Source organism: Micropterus salmoides, unplaced genomic scaffold (genome assembly GCF_014851395.1).
Source record: "Micropterus salmoides isolate LMB-PRFRI ecotype aquatic unplaced genomic scaffold, ASM1485139v1 Ms_hic_scaffold_1578, whole genome shotgun sequence".
Taxonomy (NCBI): domain Eukaryota; kingdom Metazoa; phylum Chordata; class Actinopteri; order Centrarchiformes; family Centrarchidae; genus Micropterus; species Micropterus salmoides.
In genome coordinates, this window is record NW_024040683.1 from 12,035 (window position 1) to 28,147 (window position 16,113).

The 16,113-nt window shown below is 41.1% G+C and overlaps 1 protein-coding gene across 1 annotated transcript; it reads left to right on the plus strand.

Annotated features, from left to right (window-relative positions):
* Positions 1 to 15,167: 15,167 nt before the first annotated feature.
* On the plus strand, positions 15,168 to 15,903 carry LOC119904825 (mas-related G-protein coupled receptor member B4-like). The gene is made up of 2 exons (XM_038721507.1): positions 15,168 to 15,301; positions 15,409 to 15,903. The coding sequence occupies exons 1-2, from the start codon at positions 15,186 to 15,188 to the stop codon at positions 15,839 to 15,841; spliced, it is 549 nt and encodes a 182-aa protein (XP_038577435.1). The 5' UTR covers positions 15,168 to 15,185; the 3' UTR covers positions 15,842 to 15,903.
* The last annotated feature ends 210 nt before the right edge of the window (positions 15,904 to 16,113 follow it).

Below are 16,113 nucleotides of genomic sequence, written 5' to 3' on the forward strand. Positions count from 1 at the left end.
CTTCTGCTCCAGAGTCAATAAGAGCTAAAAGTCTGCTGGACTGATCGTGGTAAGTGAGTGTAGCGTGAGACTCGTGACGGTGATCAGTGCTGGTGGCTCCGGAAGGACTGACGGTCTGCCGGTGGGCAGGCAAGCAGCGTGAGACGACGAGGGTGTGATCCCCAAAGAAACAGGCAGGGTAACCTCTCGGGTTGGCGTCTTTCCAGGCTAGGAAAAACCAGAGAACAGAGAAGGTTAACCAGCGGCTAACAGGAAACACGAGATGAACGGTCAGAAAATACAAAGTTACCACGAGGCTGGATGCTGGCTCGAGACGCACTGAACTCAACATAACAATCCGGCAAAGACCGAGGAGAACTGCTGGGCTTATCAAGCAGCACATATAGGCATGATGAGAATCCGGTGTGCCAGACAGGCGTGTGAACCAGCCCCATGCGTCACCACATGTCACGCCTCCTGCCAAGGTAGAAAAGGTAGAGCAGCAAGGAAGAGAGAGAGAGAAAAAAACTAAAACACACCAGCCAGAATCACACACTCAGAAAGAGAAAGTAACAGAACACACACACAGCCTAGTCAAAGCTGGGATGTTGTGACAACAGCAACGATAATACAGAACAATATTAGTAAAACGAGGCATATAATAAACTGCAATCCTCTCACACCTTTTTATCTTGAATTTAAAGATACAGTAAAACTCAGATGCAGAGTTAGGACATACAACAGCTTTGGTTCTATCTTATAACAATTCACTCTTAGCACAACTAGCACTGTGGTTATTTAAAACTATAGGGAACAGTTGAAAACACAGTTACACTTGTTGAACTGGATGATATCCGTTAAGTAAAACATTATATCATGATAATTCCAACCTGTTTGATTTTGAGTTTGTGTTATTTTTTTGTTCTTTTTTGTCTAAACTGAGAACAAGTTGCGACTACAAAAATTTCTGTAAAACTTAAAATACTTTTTTATGACAAAATAATATAAGTTGGCGTTATTAGAGTGTGCTGTGTGTTTCCCCTTTATGAAGTGTAGCTCATTATTAGCTGAGATCCAACAATAACAAGCAGATTTCTTTAAATACCTCGGCTTTCACACTGGAAACTGCATTTTCTAAGATAAACTGATAAAAGTCAGTGCTGTTCTAACTTTGTTTTTTTTTTTAAGCAAAAAAACAAAGCACTGTGTAGTTTAGCAGCAAGATGGACATAATGGCTGCAGACAGGCTTTGTGCTCACATCCCACCCCACACTTTTAAAGTAGCTGCTCCAAATAGCTGCTTTGTGTGACCGCTTATCCTGATCCTGATTGTTAGAGTTAGTGAAGCCAGATAACGAAAAGATATCCTGGTTATGTTAAACATGCTTCATGGTACAGGCCCCAGGAAAGCCTCAAACTGAGCTAAAGTCAGCTGAAACATTTAGTCTAATAAATCAAAGGACACCGTTATCATATTCTGAGTTATTACATAATGAATACTTAATCAGAATATCAGTAAATACAGATGCAGCTATTGAATAAATAATAAAAACTCATTCTGCCAATCTGAGCAGGCCTACCTACGCTTTGAGAAAGCTGGCAAAGCATCAGCAGCCTGTTTGACGCCCTGAGATGAGAACCAGCTCAGTATAAATACAGAATGCAGGTTGGTCTTCATGTGCAGGTGTTTGTTAAACAGCTACAGAGAGAAAACTTGCAGCTCTGCAGGGAGAACTGAGTCTTAGTATCAGCACAGATCACATGTGTGCAGATACAAACTCCATCAAGAGTCTCTCCAGCTGTTAGAGCTGAGATCAGCTGATCCAGCTTCTTCTTCTGATTTAATTGGCAACCAGGTGCATTACCTCCACCGATCAGATGATTGGCAGACTAAATATTCATTTCTTCAGATATTTAATGCTTAGATATTCCCCATGTCTTATTTCCAAGGAGGTTCTCTGCAGTGAACCTAAGGCCCGGGCTTTCTGCTGCAGCATTCCCCTCCCATCCAAACCTCAATGACACTGTCATTGTGCAGCTCTCTTCTAAGATGGCTTGAGGGGGGTGAGAGCTACAGCACCCCTGAACATTAACCCAGTATGTTAACATTATTTTTGATCTTTTTCTCCTTAGTGCCTCCGTGGCAGCCACTGGAGAGCTCTTCAATCCTCCACTGTACGTCCTTACCCCGTCCAGACCTGTGGCGCCTCTACAAAAGCTTTCTGAAACCTGAGGGGTTTCTGGAAACCTTCCACCTTTATTTCTCAGCCTCCGTAGAAGATGAAACATGAAATAAAAACCATTGAAGAGCTTATACCTTTGGCTTTGAACAGTTTGCATTTGCCCCCAGTATTCAGTTACTTTCTAAAAAAGAAAGTTGAAATAAATGAATACATTTGTACAAATTTTAGTTATTTCTTTACAAATGGCAACATATTCAGAATCAGAAACACAATGAGGTTTTATTGCCAGGTACATTTTCATAAATGAGGAATTTGCCTTGGTACGATTGTTGCTTACATTGTTACACATGAACATAAATATAGAAATATAAATACAGAAAAAGTGAAGAGTTTAAAAATGTAGCACGACCTACACAAAATAATACAATAATACTATAGTAATAATACAAATAATATACAGCATTATTAACAAGGAATGGATGAAGGAATGTGCAAAATTTTGTTGTTGTTGTTATTATTATTAGCTACAGATCTTTGCAAACCTGTGTGAAAAAGCTCCTTCTTTTTGCCAATAGTCCACAGTGACTCTCAGAAGGTTCTCACTTCTTTCACCAACAGCTGTCCACTTCCTGCAGGACGGAGTCTCACTTGGCTTGCAGGTCTGGATCTTTTAATTCTTGTTGATTTGGTCCTCAAAGTAACTGCTGTAATCGGCAGAAATGTCGCTCAGCTCATCAGCCTTCATCTCTGTCTGCAGCGCAGCTTTGGAAACTTTTTTTCCTCACAGAGGCTAAAAACATTTTAAGAATACAAATCCCATTATGCATTTCATCAGTCATGTGTGCACTAAAACACGCACCGGGTCGCATCCGGCCTGGTGGGTCAATGCCTGCGACTGGTGGGCTGGTCCGGCTGGATCAGAAACGGACTTTGCATCACGTGACGCTTCGGAGGAGAGGACCACTCACTGTCTAAAACCATATTTCCTCTGTCCTTCCTCTTCACGTGGAAAAGACTCCAGCGAGGGAAACGTGGCTGCAGTTTAGAGAATTGAGGAGCAGCCAGTGTGTCAGACTACTTTCAGTATTGGGAGGAGATCCGAGCGGCCCCACCCATCTCACACTGATCCTTGTTTTACCGAAATCTGATCTGAGCCCATCCAAGGAGTTTCCTTTCCATCAGAAAGCTGGGTAGGTAATCATATTTTACATATATTAGAAACTGGATTATTGTTAGTCATAATATTTCTGATGCTGCTCTCATGCTTATGTACAATCAGTCCAAGCCAGGGCTGGACTGGGACAAAAAATCGGCCCTGGCATTTTTGACCCAGGCGGCCCACCGAAATCGGTCGGACATCCGTCACCAATACTCCATCCATTAGGGGGCTGACAAAACTGATAAGCTGTTGACGATGGATGGAGATTTCAGGTTAAAAGCTGAACATTTACATTCTCCACATGCTGTCATGACACACATCAATTTTCTCACACAGTGAAAAACAAATGTATGAGTGATCAACACGCTGTGATAGTGTTGTGAGTCTGACAGTTGTGACCAGTTATAACTAACTGCTAAAACTGTTAGTTGCAATATAAACATCTAAAATCTAAAGTGCAGACTTGCTAATAATAATAATAATAATAATAATAATAATAATAATAATATATAATAATAATAATAATAATAATAATAATAATACAATAATAAATAATAATAATAATAATAATAATACAATAATAATAATAATAATAATAATAACAACAACAATAATAATTTATAATAATAAGCAGCGCTGCTATAATAAGCTAAAGTGATGTCACAGGCAATTTAATACTGCATTGCATTTAAACAGCACTTTTCATACACAGAAAGCCATAACAGTAGCCTACTGGTCCTACCAGGCTGGGCACGCAGCCAAAATATGTATCCGCCCTTTATAACGCACAGATGATGGCCTACTATCAAGTGTATACTTCACATGAATAATGAATGCTCTAAATTTAGCCCTTGTTGTGGTAGGACGTATTGCTGACGTATTGCGGTAAGCGTGTCGACTCATTTCCGTTTCCGGTGCTTGTGTGTGGTACCGTGTTGTGCTGCTCTCGCTAAATAACAGTTACATTTGTTTGATTACAGCGGCCAACTGTTCGCTAAACACTTATTCTTTACAGTAATTTTGCCTAAGCACTCACAGTTCTTTCCATCTTTTAGTGACTGCTGTTCAATCTCATACTTGTTCTAAAGTTTTGGTAGCTGACGCTACAGTACTTTAGCTTAGCCGTTAGCGACTTTAGCTTAGCAGCTAGCGATGGCTTCTCCTTCTCCCTCTCTCTCTCCTACTTTCTCCTGCTCGGTGTGTCAGATGTTCAGTTACTCCTCTGCCTCCTTTAGCGGTAATGGTACATGTAATAAGTGTAGTTTATTTATAGACATGGAGGCGAGGCTCAGTGATTTAGAAGTCCGGCTCCGCACCTTGGTAGATCAGTCTTTAGCTACTGTAGCTAGCCAGTCCCCGGTAGTCGGTGCGGAACGGCCTGAGTTAGACTGTGGTAGCCGTCCCCGGCATCCCCTGTGCAGCCAGGAAAGGGGGGCTGGGTGACTGTCCGAAGGAGGAATAGTCGTAAGCATTCAAAGTCCACGGGGCACATCAACCTGTTCACGTTTCTAACAGATTTTCCCCACTCAGCGACACACCCGCTGAGAAACCAACTCTGATCATTGGCAGCTCCATTTTGAGAAACGTGAAGTTAGCGAAGCCAGCGGCCATAGTTAAGTGCATCCCTGGGGCCAGAGCGGGCGACATTGAGTCTTTTTGAAACTGCTGGCTAAGGATAAACGTAAATACAGTAAGATTGTTATTCACGTCGGCGGTAATGACTCCCGGTTACGCCAATCGGAGGTCACTAAGATTAATGTTGAGTCGGTGTGTACATATGCAAAAACAATGTCGGACACCGTAGTTTTCTCTGGACCCCTGCCAAATCTGACCAGTGATGACATGTATAGCCGCATGTCGTCATTCCGCCGCTGGTTGTCGAGGTGGTGTCCAGCAAACGATGTGGGCTTTGTTGATCATTGGCAGACTTTCTGGGGAAGACCTGGTCTGATCCGGAGAGACGGCATCCATCCCACTTGGGAAGGAGCAGCTCTCATTTCTAGAAATCTGGCCAAGTTTATTAGTGGACCAAATCCATGACAACCCAGAGTTGAGACCAGGAGGCAGAGTCGCAGTTTAACACACTTCTCTGCTCCTCCATTTCAGGAGTACTTAGTGAAAACCTATAGTGACGGTGTCTGCCCCCCGACCATCGAAATTATTTAAAAAGGTAAACAGAAGAGGAGCTGTGCATAAAAACCTCATAAAAATTAAAACCACAAGAGCAATAGTGCAAACTAATAGGAGAGTTAAATGTGGACTCTTAAACATCAGATCTCTCTCTTCTAAAGGTGTACTAGAAAATGAACTAATATCAGATTATGATATTGAGTTATTTGGTCTTACTGAAACCTGGCTGGGTGATGGAGAATATGTTAGCCTAAATGAATCCACCCCTCCCAGTCATATTAATACTCACATTCCTCGAGGCACAGGCCGAGGAGGTGGAGTTGCAGCTATCTTCGACTCTAGCCTACTAATCAGCTCTAAACCTAAACTAAACTATAACTCATTTGAAAGTCTTGTTCTTAGTCTTTCGCACCCAAGTTGGAAATCACTGCAACCAATTCTTTTTGTTATAGTGTACCGAGCACCTGGCCCGTATTCTGAATTCTTATCTGAATTTGCAGAGTTTTTGTCAACTTTAGTCCTTAAAACGGACAAAGTTATTATTGTAGGGGATTTTAATATTCATGTGGATGTTGAGAATGACAGCTTCAGTACTGCGTTTATCTCTCTGTTAGATTCCATTGGCTTCTCTCAGAGTGTCGACTCACTGTTTTAACCACACCCTCGACCTTGTTTTGGTGTATGGTATTGAAATTGAACATTTAGTGGTGTTCCCACAGAATCCCTCTTTGTCCGACCACTGATTGATAACTTTTGAGTTTGTATTGCTGAACTACTCGCCATTGGGCAAAAATTTCTATACAAGATGTCTGTCTGATAGTGCTATAGCTAAATTTAAGGATGCGATTCCATCAGCTCTAAATACATTATCTAGTCACAAAGTAACGGAGGACTCCTATGCTAATTTCAGTCCCTCCCAAATCGATCATCTTGTTGATAGTGCTGCAGGCTCGCTGCGAATGACACTCGACTCTGTAGCCCCTCTAAAAAAGAAAATACTAAAACAAAGACGGTTAGCTCCATGGTATAATACTGAAACTCGCAAATTAAAGCAAATATCACGGAAACTTGAGAGGAATTGGCGTTCTACCAAAGTGGAAAATTCTCGTTTAATTTGGCAAGATAGTCTTAAAACTTATAGGAAGGCCCTCCGTAATGCCAGAGCAGCGTACTACTCGTCATTAATAGAGGAAAATAGGAACAACCCCAGGTTTCTTTTCAGCACTGTAGCCAGGCTGACAGAGAGTCACAGCTCTATTGAGCCAAGTATTCCCATAGCTCTCAGTAGTTACGATTTCATGAGCTTCTTTAATAATAAAATTCTAGCTATTAGAGACAAAATTCACCAAGACCTGCCCTCAATTGGCACCGACTTATCTCTTAACTCAGGAACCTTAGAAACAGCTGTAAAACCAGATACATGTTTAGACTGTTTTGCTTCCCTCAATCTTTACCAACTAACTTCAATAATTTCTTCATCTAAACCATCAACCTTCCTCTTAGACCCCATCCCGACTACTGCTTAAAGATGTTTTACCCTTAGTCAGCACTTCTTTACTAGATATGATCAATCTATCTTTATCAACAGGCTATGTACCACAGTACTTTAAAGTAGCTGTAATTAAACCTCTTCTGAAAAAGCCCAAACTTGATCCGGATGTTTTAGCCAACTATAGACCTATATCTAACCTTCCATTTCTCTCTAAGGTTCTGGAGAAAGCAGTTGCTAAACAGCTGTGTGACTTTCTACAGAGCAATAGTTTATTTGAGGATTTTCAGTCAGGATTTAGAGCTCATCATAGCACAGAGACAGCACTGGTGAAAATTACTAATGACCTCCTTATTGCATCAGACAAAGGACTTGTCTCTGTACTGGTTTTATTAGATCTTAGTGCTGCATTTGATACCATTGACCATCAGATCCTATTGCAGAGACTGGAATATTTCATTGGCATTAAAGGAACCGCTCTAAGCTGGTTTAAGTCCTATTTATCAGATCGATTTCAGTTTGTACATGTTAACGATGAGTCCTCCACGCCAAAGTTACTCATGGAGTTCCTCAAGGATCTGTCCTTGGACCAATCCTCTTCACTTTATATATGCTTCCTTTAGGCAATATTATCAGGAAACATTCCATAAGCTTTCATTGTTATGCAGATGATACTCAGTTATATCTATCGATCAAGCCAGATGAAACTCATCAGTTAGCTAAACTTCAAATGTGCCTTCAGGATGTTAAAACCTGGATGAGCTGTAATTTTCTCATGTTAAACTCAGATAAAACTGAAGTTATTGCTCTGGGGCCTAAGCACCTCCGTGACGCATTATCTAAAGATATAGTTTCCCTGGATGGCATCGCCCTGGCCTCCAGCACCACTGTGAGGAATCCTGGAGTTATCTTTGATCAGGACATGTCGTTTAAGTCTCACATTAAGCAAATTTCAAGGACCGCCTTTTTTCACCTACGTAATATTGCGAAAATCAGGAACATCCTGTCTAAAAATGATGCAGAAAAACTAGTCCATGCATTTGTTACTTCTAGGCTGGATTACTGCAATTCCTTATTATCAGGCTGCTCGAAAAAGTCCATTAAGACTCTTCAGCTGATCCAGAATGCTGCAGCACGTGTTCTGACAGGAACCAGGAAAAGAGATCACATTTCTCCTGTTTTAGCTTCTTTGCATTGGCTTCCAGTAAAATCCAGAATAGAATTTAAAATCATTCTTCTTACCTACAAAGCTCTTAATGGTCAGGCACCATCTTATCTTAAAGAGCTCATAGTACCTTACTACCCCACCAGAGCACTGCGCTCCCAGAATGCAGGGTTACTTGTGGTTCCTAGAGTCTCCAAAAGTAGACTAGGAGCCAGAGCGTTCAGCTATCAAGCTCCTCTCCTGTGGAACCAGGTTCCAGTTTGGGTTCAGGAGGCAGACACCATCTCCACATTTAAGAGTAGGCTTAAGACTTTCCTCTTTGATAAAGCTTATAGTTAGGGCTGGCTCAGGTAGTCCTGAACCATCCCTTAGTTATGCTGCTATAGGCCTAGACTGCCGGGGGATTTCCCATGATGCACTGCTCCTCTCTCCTCTACTTTCTCTCCCTCTGTATGCAACCTCATCCCATTATTGCATGTTACTAACACAACTTCTCCCCTTTCTGGTAGTCTTGTGCTTTCTCGTCTCTCTCCTCTCTCCTCCTATCACTTCCTGCAGGTTTTCTGGCTTGGAGCTGTGGAGTCTGGATCTGTGGTTGCGGGTCACCTGCTCCCCCGTGTTCCTGCTCGACACCCTCTGCTGCAACACTATTGTTGCTAGTCCTATTGTTATTATAATCATTAACATTACGATGGTTACCATTAACACTGTTATAAACATCTGTACCATTTTTCATTTAGTCTATAGCAACATTACCTTCACTGTCTGTACCTCTGTGTGTATATTGTGTAGGCTGCCTCCCTCCCCTCTCTCTCTCCTTACATCTCTCTCTCTCTCTGTCTTTACATATCTCTCTCTCTCTCTCTTACTCTCTCTCTCTCTATACATCTCTCTCTCTCTCTCTCTCTCTCTCTCTCTCTCTTCACCCCAACCGGTCGAGGCAGATGGCCGCCCACCCTGAGTCATGGTTCTGCTCGAGGTTTCTGCCTCTTAAAAGGAAGTTTTTCCTTGCCTCTGTCGCCTAGTGCTGCTCTTGGTGGGAACTGTTGGGCTTCTGTAAATACATCACAGAGTACGGTCTAGACCTGCTCTTTTATGAAAAGCGCTGTGAGATAACTGTTGTTGTGATTTGGCGCTATATAAATAAAATTGAATTGAATTGAATTTAATAACCTGATCTCTCAAACAGGTTTTACTCTGAAGAATGGAAGGTCTCTACATTAACAGCACCTCACAGAACCAAAGCTACAATCACAGCGACATCACCTCCAACTGCCAGGATTACAGGAACTTGTCATTCATCCTGTATGTGGTGACATACACAATCAGTGCTATCGGCTCCGTTGACCCTCGTGGCCATCTATGCTCTGTATTCTATGGTATGTACATTCTGACCAGAGCTGGAAAGAGTCAAAATATTCTACTTAAACAAAACAACAATTACTTTGATGAGCATTTACTTAAGGACAAGTAAAGTTACTGATATAAAAATCTACTCAAGTAAAAGTAAAAAGTAGCCATGCTGCTCAGCTTAGATGCACAAAAAGCATTTGATAGAGTAAAGTGGAGCTTCCTTTACCAAACATTTGCAAATTTCGGGTTTCACACAACCTTGATAGACTGGGTGAAAATGATATACAAAAACCCCAAATCACGGATTAGAGTCAATGGGTGTTGCTCAGACTTTTTCCTACTCAAAAGAGGAGTCAGACAGGGAGACTGTCTGAGCCCTTTACTGTTTGCTGCAAGTATAGAACCACTGGCTGAGTCAATAAGACAGAATAAAGATAAAAAATGGAATAAGGGATGAGGGGAGGACAGAACACAAAATATCACTATTCGAAGACGATATATTAACATATATAAATGCACCTTCCACCTCATTAATAGCCCTGGTGAATAACCTGAACGAGTATGGGGAGATCTCAGGATATCTGAGGCTAAATCAGTAGCTATGATGCTCTCAGGTCAATGTCCAGCTGATTTAAAGGGGAAATTCAAGTTCAAATGGACTAATATAGTGTTCAGATATCAGGGTATTATTATTACCTCTGCTACGTCACAGCTATTTGAAGCGAACAATGGGAAATTGATAACTGAAATTAAAAAAGAGGTGGGAGATTTTGCCTTTGACTCTGATGGGGAGGATAGAAACTGTGAGAATGAATGTACTACCAAGACTGTTGTTTTTGTTCCAGTCATTGCCTATTATGGTCTCTAACTCTACCTTTAAGATGTTAGACAAGATTATATCCCAAATATTCCAATTATTTGGAAAAAGAATTAAATATAAGACACTTCTTTGTCCAAAAGAGAAGGGAGGGTTAAATTTACCCAATTTAAACAATTACTATTGGGCTGCTCAACTCAGGGCTATTATTATGTGGATTACTAATATGCAGATACATTGTGGATGGGAACGGAACAAAACTCTATAAATGTACCTATAGAGTCGCTTCCATTTTTGAGTGAGGTAACACTAAAGAGGCTGAAGGTGGGCAAAGTCTGGATCAGGGGGACAATGAGAATATGCTCAATGGTACGTAAGAAATTGAAACTGTCAAACACCATTTGTAGAGCCGCTCGAATCTCGACAAACCCAGATTTTTTGCCATCTATGATGGATGCAGGATATAATAGATGGACACAACAGGGGTTAAAATATATTGCACAAATGTTTAGGGGACAAACCTTGAAGTCATTTCAACAGTTAACACAAGAATTTAATTTACCAGCCCATGATTTTTTCTAAGTTTCTACAACTAAGACATTACCTTAAGACACATAAGGAGTGGGAGAAGATCTCTAACACCCCGTCGAAACTAGAAGAATTGTTAATGGCGTATACAGAGGGAGAAACAAAGAAAGGGATTATATCAAAACTGTATAAGGTACAATTGGAATCTAACAATAACAATTTGGATGTCAAGGAAAAATGGGAATTGGAAGCAAATATTATAATAACAGATGAACAATGGGAAGAAACATTCAAAGCAGGACATAAGGTAACTAGCAGCCCGACGTGGAGGGAGTTTGATTGGAAGATCAAAATGAGGTATTTTCACACTCCATCTATTACATCAAAGTATAGTAATACTTTGGAGAGATGTTGGAGGGGTTGTGGATTGGTAGGGGACTTTACACATATATTTTGGGATTGCCCTAAGATTTTAGACTATTGGAAGAATATTCAAAAGGAAATAGAACAGTTTTGGGTATTGACTTTAATTTAGATCCAGCATTGTACATATTGGGTATAGTCCCAGATAATGCTATAGATAGGAACTTGACTTCCTTACTGAGAATTCTGCTTTTAATAGCAAAGAAAACAATCACAGCCTCTTGGTTGAAGCCACAGCCTCCCAGTATAACTGAATGGAGAGAAAGGGTAAAAAGTGTGTTCATCATGGAGAAAATCACAGCGAGGTTGCAGCTCAAGTCAGACAGGTTTGATCAAAGATGGTTACCAGTAATAGAGACAATGTCAGAACTCTAGTTACCTCTTTTATTGGTTATTAGGGCCCGAGCACGACCATGCGAGGTCCCTATTGAATTTGCTAAGATTATTTTATTAGGGCCCGAGCACGACCGTGTGAGGTCCCTATTGAATTTGCTAAGATTATATATTTAGAGCCCGAGCACGACCGTGTGTTGGGCGTTGCAAAATGACTTGCTAGCGCAACCTAGAAAATTGGAAAAAATTAGCCCCTCGTTCACCTACATGCCCGAAATTTGCTGGAGACATGTATCATATCAAGACGCACAAAAAAGCCTCAAGAACCCATAGCCTAAAGTCAATTTACGTCAATTTTACGGCCATTTTTGGATGATTTACACACTTTTTAGTCGGACGTCAAATTTCTGCTGTGCCTTCTAAAGGCATTGAAGATGAAAAGTTGTGCTATTTGCAAGTTTTCGTCAATGGGCGTGTCCGTGGCGTCAAAGATCAAGTCTTCGACATGACACAGGAAGTTGTTGTAACTTCAGTGTACATGCTCACATCTGCACCAAACTGTACATGTAGGATGAGAGTCCCGCCCTGAACACATGTACATGTTGACATTCACCCACAGTCATAGCGCCACCTGCTGGCAACAGAAAGTGACCTTTAACGAAGCAGCCCCCGCCGCACGTTTCACCTACGTGCACGAATTTTCTGTGGTACGTGTATCTTGTCCAGATGCACAAAAAAGCCTCTTGGAGCGATGCCCTAAAACCAACAGGAAGTCGGCCATTTTGAATTTTACGTGTCTCTTACTTGTCTCTTTTCACGTAGACGCTCCGACAGACAGTGCTTTCAGTTTGCTGCATGCATGGACACAGAACTGCGGTATAGGGAGAAGCACACGGTCAGCTGGCTGCAGCTAAATCTGGAGTGCACTCGTATTCAATTCTGTATGGAAAATTCAGTTTTAACGGAGCAGAGCGAGCTGACAGGCAGAGTTAGAGACTTTTTCTGTCCGTTTCTCTCTTTACAAAGACGCATGTTGCAGTCAGAGTCTTCTCTGAGATGCGAGCACGACATACAACACAATTTATCAAATTACACAACGGATATACAGTATGAAAATAAGACTGATTGGATTATACTCACAGGAAGTATAAAACCTCTTACATGGTCTATTAAAAGTAAAGTAACACAAAAATGTCCGGGAAATTACTGAGATTTAAGTACTGCAGTTGTACATTTGAAATACCTTCCTAACTTTCTGATAGGAAGCCTTCTTGAGGTGGTATAAAACATTTCTTCTTATATTCTGATTTGAGTTGTGGACAACTATGACCACATGAATTAAAAAAACATTTCACTGCCCAAGTCAGCTATAACACAAGTCTTGTTCATTAGACTACATGCTGTACAGTATTTGTGGACAGATTTTGTCCCAGGATTTATTATGCATTTCTTCTTCTTCGTTGCATGATTTAGAATAATAAGGTGAGAAATGGGTCTGTTCTGAGTTCATCCTGCACTGCAGCAGCTAATAAAGTCCATTTAATCCCAAAACGCTTTTCTTTTAGGCAGGCTGGAGCAGAAAACAACTCACCTTTCTCAAGTTGTACAGTAATGTCACATGTGTATGAAGGTGGATCAAACAAGCTAATCTTAAATGTCAAAGTAGAGAGGAGCCTAGTAGGCCTATTTATTTTCATTCATTACACAATATGAATAAGCTATGCAGACAGTTGTAAAGAAAGAACATCTTTTTCTTCTGTTCTCTACTTGTTATAGTTACACAGTATTAGGGGTGTGGGCTGTATTAAAAGTATCCACTGTTCTCCCATGCTCTAACACACAGTAACGATGAAATGTGTGCTGTTCTCACATTCTCCTCTGTATGTACACATAAACAACAAGGCAGGGAAATATAAAAGGAATTTATTTTATTGTTTGGGTTCATTATTGCTTACAAGTGCGAGGGCCCGCCCAACGCTGCTTGCAGCTTTAATTGTTTATACGTACTGCAGTACACTTGACCGTAAGGTATTTACTTATTGCTACAGGTTACTCAGGTTCTCTCCTTTTAAGACGGAGGAAGGAATGTTTGGGGATAGAAGGCGAGGGCATGATCATAGGTTAGAAGTGAAACTGTCAGCGCATCTCCTAATGTGCATGTTGTATATACGCTGTAAAAACTGTTACTTAGATCTAACTTAAAAAGGCAACATTTTCCAACCACTTTTTGTTAGTTTAGCGAACTTCTTCATTTTTTAAGTTGGGAAAACTCAGCAATAAACATTTTAGTGTATGCTAAAATATTAAGAAGAGTCTACAAAAAAACTGGCAAAAAATTAAGTTCAGTCATTGTTGTAGGTATTATTATATCTAGCCTTTTGGAAACAAGCTTAATAAAACTGCTTAAGATTTTTCCTCCAATAAAATGGTTTTGGAATAGTCATTTCTCATAATGATAGTTTGACACAAAAACATGTTTCCCGCCTGAAAACTTTATTCTTTAAAAATCTTTTTAAACTGGCATATAAATGATCATGATCACTGTTTATCAGTGGCCTGTACTACCAAGCAGGGTAACTGGCTTATCCGTAACTTCAGGAGTAACTTCATGACGTCGGGTGTAACCTCCTGGTTTACCCGTACCACAAAAGGTGGATAGGTGTTACCCGAGGTCTGTTGCCATGGCAATTTACGCTGGATCTCTAAACTGCTCCGAGCAGGTTTTGTTCGTGGTTAAATCGAGGTTACCCTGCACGTGGACTACACACCACATCTGTACTCAGTGTTAATGATGAGAAGTAGGATATTAATACACACCACTTAAATATGTTTAGATTTCAGCCTGATTTGTTCCACTGCGGCTGCGGTGAAGTTCTGAACACAACAACATTACATTCAGACAGCGAGCCCTGCAGCCGAGCTGGGATTTTAGAGAGGAAATCAGACAGGAAACAGAAAACAAATCCAAGATCAAAGTGTGAAATTTACAAGAAGAAAAATCGGAAATTCCCCTGAAATTAATGTCACAAAAAATCGAAATCTGGTGTTTTCTTCTGAATACGCCCGATCCAAGGCAAAGTCTCTGAGGTGCATGATAGTGATTGTGGGCTAAACTCAGGAGTTTTTCCTCTCTGCTAAATCTGATTGCAAAGTTTAATATAACTTTCCAATGCATGTATAATACACTGCAGACATGTGTGTGTGATGTTGCAGCCTTGCAAAGGCTTTTTTGCGAAAAAACTGCCTGCACGGCCAAACACGCCCCTTTTATGCGAACATGCACCAACTCCAATTAAGTTAACACGGGGTTAACACCAACGCAACTAACCATCCTAACATCTTATCCACCTTCGTTTTTGCTGTTAGTTTTATAAATGTATTTCTAGACTGTTTGAAGATGTTTTGTGAGGTGACCTTGAGTGTTCTGAAAGGTGCCTGTAAATAAAATGTATTATTATTATTATTTGGGCAGAGCAAGATGACAGATTTGGGAGGAGGTGGACTTCACAACATGTTTCCAACTGATTGTTGACTTTTACCAATGTTTTCCTGCAGGTGAGAAGAGATCATGTTGCTCCCATCTACGTCATCAACCTCTCATTACCGACCTGATTCAGTTCTGCTGCATGATCGTTGAGGTGGCAAAACCTGAGGATTGGAGGATACGTTACATCTTCATGTCTATTTACATCTCTGCTCTGTTTGCCAGTGTTTACTTCATGGTCTGCATCTCCCTGGAAAGGTATCTGTCTGTCTATCCAGTATGTGTGGAGCTCCTTCTGTCTGAACATTATATTAGTTTATAACTCTGAAGCTCCTCAAAGACTTTGTGTCCATCTTGTATTACAGGTATTTGGTCATCGCCCACCCTCTGTGGTACCGCTGCAGACGAACCATCAAGACCTCTGTGGTGCTCTGTGTCCTGGTCTGGGTCCTTTCTCCTGTCTGTGCCATCGTATTAGATTTCGGTAATTATCTGGCCACATACATGATCCTCACCGTCTTCCTCCTCCTTCCCTTCCCACTGTTAATCTTCTTCCTGGTTGGGACCCTCAAAGCCCTGTCTGCTTCCATCTCGGTCCCCTCTGATGAAAATCGACGAATTGTGGGAATTTTGGTTCTGGTGCTGCTTATTTACACTCTGCTGTTCCTGCCCACCATCATTTGGTTCTTGAAAGTATACACTGACAATAACCGATTGGTAGACTCCAGACTCAACCTTCTGTATCTTACAATTGTTAGATTCAGTCCTCTTGCAGACTTGTCCTGTATGTGTTCATGAGGAAAGGGTTCATAGACAAGCTTTTGGCCTCTGTGTGTTGCTGCAGAATGGACAGCAATGATATCAGCAGTCATCAGTATGAATGATGACAACATTTCCACAGTCAGCTTCATGTAGGCAGAGAAAGAGGGAGAGAGAGAAAGGGGAGGAAACAGGAGGAGAAATGGAGGCCAATAGAAAGGATAGAGACGAGACAGATCCTGTCATCTACTGAGACCATTTCCAATAAGACACCTAACTGTAGAGAACAGGAAGCACTGTTTGGACTCTGC

Coding starts and splice junctions, on each gene's coding strand:
- LOC119904825 (XM_038721507.1), top strand. CDS start 15,186: ATGATCGTTGAGGTGGCAAAACCTGAGGATTGGAGGATACGTTACATC. Junction 15,302..15,408: donor GTCTGCATCTCCCTGGAAAG/GTATCTGTCTGT, acceptor CTTGTATTACAG/GTATTTGGTCATCGCCCACC.